Genomic DNA, 2,929 nt, shown 5'->3' with positions numbered 1-2,929 from the left:
TGGATGGAAACAAGAAAAACTGAAAAGCTTTTTAAAAATTATAATAATCATGCAGAAGCTCTATGAATACTGAATCAGCATCTCTGGAGGTGGGGCTGAGTTTATGAACTTAAATTTTGATTACTCACTTTCTGAAGAGAATTAGGTAAGGAAATTTCCTTGAGAGTGCCGGGGGATTTTGGATAACACATGGAAAACATGTATGTCTTAAGGGCTGTGGCATTCAAAATACTTTCATTGAAATGCCTTCCTTTCCCAGTCATCTGGAGTCACAATCCTTCCAGAGCATCTTAAGTTCTTCCTTCATAACTTTGTTCCTCAATGTATATATGAGGGGATTGATCATGGGTGTCACAATGGTGTAGAAGAGAGAGATGAACTTGCCCTTGTCCTGAGAGTAATTGTTGCTGGGCTGGAGATAAGCATAGATGGCTGTGCCATAGAACAGGGAGACCACTGTGAGGTGGGAGCCACATGTCCCAAATACTTTTCTCTGTCCTGCTACTGACTTTATTCTCAAGACTGCCCTGACAATCCAACCATAAGAGAACAAGATTAATGCAAGAGGTACAAGAAGAATGATGACACTGACAAAGAAGAGCTCAGATTCATTCATGGTAGTGCCCACACAGGCAAGCTTGAGCAATGGAGGGACCTCACAAAAGAAGTGGTCTAATTTATTTCTTCCACAAAGTGGTACAAGGAAGGTGAGTGCTGTCTGCAATAAGGAGTTAGCAAAACCAATGAGCCATGATACAGAAGCCATCATCACACAAAGACGACGGTGCATGATTACTGTGTAATGGAGGGGCCTGCAAACAGCTGCATAGTGGTCAAATGCCATAACTCCTAGAATGCATTCTGTAGACCCCAAGCCCGGAGATATGTACAACTGAACTACACAACCACCATAAGAGATAGATTTGTCTGCTCCCCTGAGGTTAACCAGGAGTTGTAGAACAATGCTGGTAGTGTAACACAGGTCCAAAAAACTGAGGTTTGAGAGGAAAAAAATACATGGGGGTGTGAAGATGTGGATCCAGGCGGGACAATACAGTGATGGTTGTGTTCCCCAGCAAAGTGAAGATGTAGAAAATCAAAAGAACCGCAAAGAGGACTAGTTCCAACCGAGGCTTGTCAAAAAATCCCAGTAGGATAAATCCAGTGAAATAAGTTCCATTTTTCTGATCCATCCTTTGTTAGCACGATTCCTATAAAGATCAAGCATTTAGCAAATTTTAAAAGGTACCTTCCCAAAAAAAAAAAGAAAAGTGACATGACAAACTTTATCACCTGTACAAGACATGGCCAACAAATCATATATGCAACTGTTTTAATAAATTATGTATTCATTGAGACCAACATCTCTTATACCAATTATATTCACATTATTATAAAAAGTAGTATCATTTATTTTGTATTGCTTATTCTACTGGAGGCTTCTCTGAAGTCGTTAATATTTATTAAAAAATTTTGACAAGGAACTGTGGATCATGTCTGTAATCCCAGCATTTTGGAAGGCTGAAATGAGAGAATTTCTTAAGCTCAGAGTTTGAGATCAGCCTGGGCAATAGAGCCATCTCGTCTCTACAAAAAATCAAAAATTTAGCTTGTCATGGTGCATGCCTATAGTCCCAGCTACTCAGGAAGCTGAGAAGGAGAGATCGCCTGAACCCAGGAGGTCAAGGCTCTGATGAGCCATGATCAATACACAGCACTCCAGCCTGAGTGACAGAGTGAAATCCCTGACTTAAAAAAAAAATTAAATAATGGACCATGTGTTTGCATCAATCATAAGTATAAAAGGCCTGTTTCATATTTGGTTTAATATTATTTAAAGTACTACAATAATATATAGAGATTTTAGAGAAAATAGAGATGAAAGAGGAACAGGGAGAGAGATCAGAAAGAATAAGAGAGAAGCAGAGATAAAGGGAGAGAAGTTATTTAAAATATATATAATAATTCTAGGAAACTGGATTTTCATATACTTCACCTGCAATAGAATATATAAAAAGTATCTCCTGACTGCATTAAAATACAGGCATTTATGACCAAAAATATGCTTCTATGAAAGATTAAATTGAATTCAAAATGTCATCAGTAGTGTTGCATACACATATTTTGATAGAATTGTGTCCCTACCTAATATATTCATGAAAACTGTCCGGTTCCTTCTATATGGTAGTGAAACAATAAAACACTCAGAGTATGAAATGCATTGAATTCACCATTTAATTACAATGTCCACCTTTTGTACCCAAGATGCTGAAATTATCTCACCAGTTCAGTAAAAACTCTGAAAATTTATTGGCTGGTCACCTGAAATAAGAACTTTAAAATCCAGTGACTAATGCTTTCCTTTCCCCTCTGTTGATTTCATTTTCACATATTACCAAAAACAACAGTGAGTAGAATTTCTGAAAAAGGTGGAATTATTCACTATTAACATTCTAATCAGGATGAACATCTTTAAAAGTTATCCACTTTTGTAATCCATGTACAAAGAGCAATGCTTTACATCACTCCCTGTAGTAAAATAAATATGTAAACACATAGAGATATAGATAGAAATATTGCCAAAGCAATGACAGACCAAAGAGATATTATGTAAAACTCAAAGTAAAAAAAGAGCCACATTGAGATACCACCTAACGCCAGTAAGAATGACCATCATTAATAAAGCAAAAAACAAAAGATACTGATGAGGATGTGAGAAAGAAACACTTCTACACTGTTGGTGAGAATGCAAACTAATACAACCTCTTTGGAAGACGGTGTGGTGATTTCTGAAAGAACTAGAAATTGACCTTCCATATGACCCAACCATTCCCCTATTGGGAATATACCTAGAGGAACTCAAATCATTCTACAAGAAAGATACCTGCACACACATGTTTGTTGCAGCTCTATTCACAATAGCAAAAAT

General features: G+C 37.0%; 1 protein-coding gene across 1 annotated transcript; it reads right to left on the bottom strand.

The window, feature by feature from the left end:
* Positions 1–259: 259 nt before the first annotated feature.
* Positions 260–1,193, bottom strand: LOC103249562 (putative olfactory receptor 2B8). The gene is given in 2 exon segments (XM_008048194.1): positions 260–1,012; positions 1,014–1,193. Coding segments are annotated over 2 exon segments (933 nt in total).
* Positions 1,194–2,929: the final 1,736 nt, after the last annotated feature.

This window comes from Carlito syrichta, unplaced genomic scaffold, assembly GCF_000164805.1.
Source record: "Carlito syrichta isolate Samal-C Ts95f unplaced genomic scaffold, Tarsius_syrichta-2.0.1 Scaffold120871, whole genome shotgun sequence".
NCBI classification, from domain to species: Eukaryota; Metazoa; Chordata; class Mammalia; order Primates; family Tarsiidae; genus Carlito; species Carlito syrichta.
Note: the sequence above shows the minus strand (reverse complement) of the source record. Positions and strands in the feature narration are given on the sequence as shown.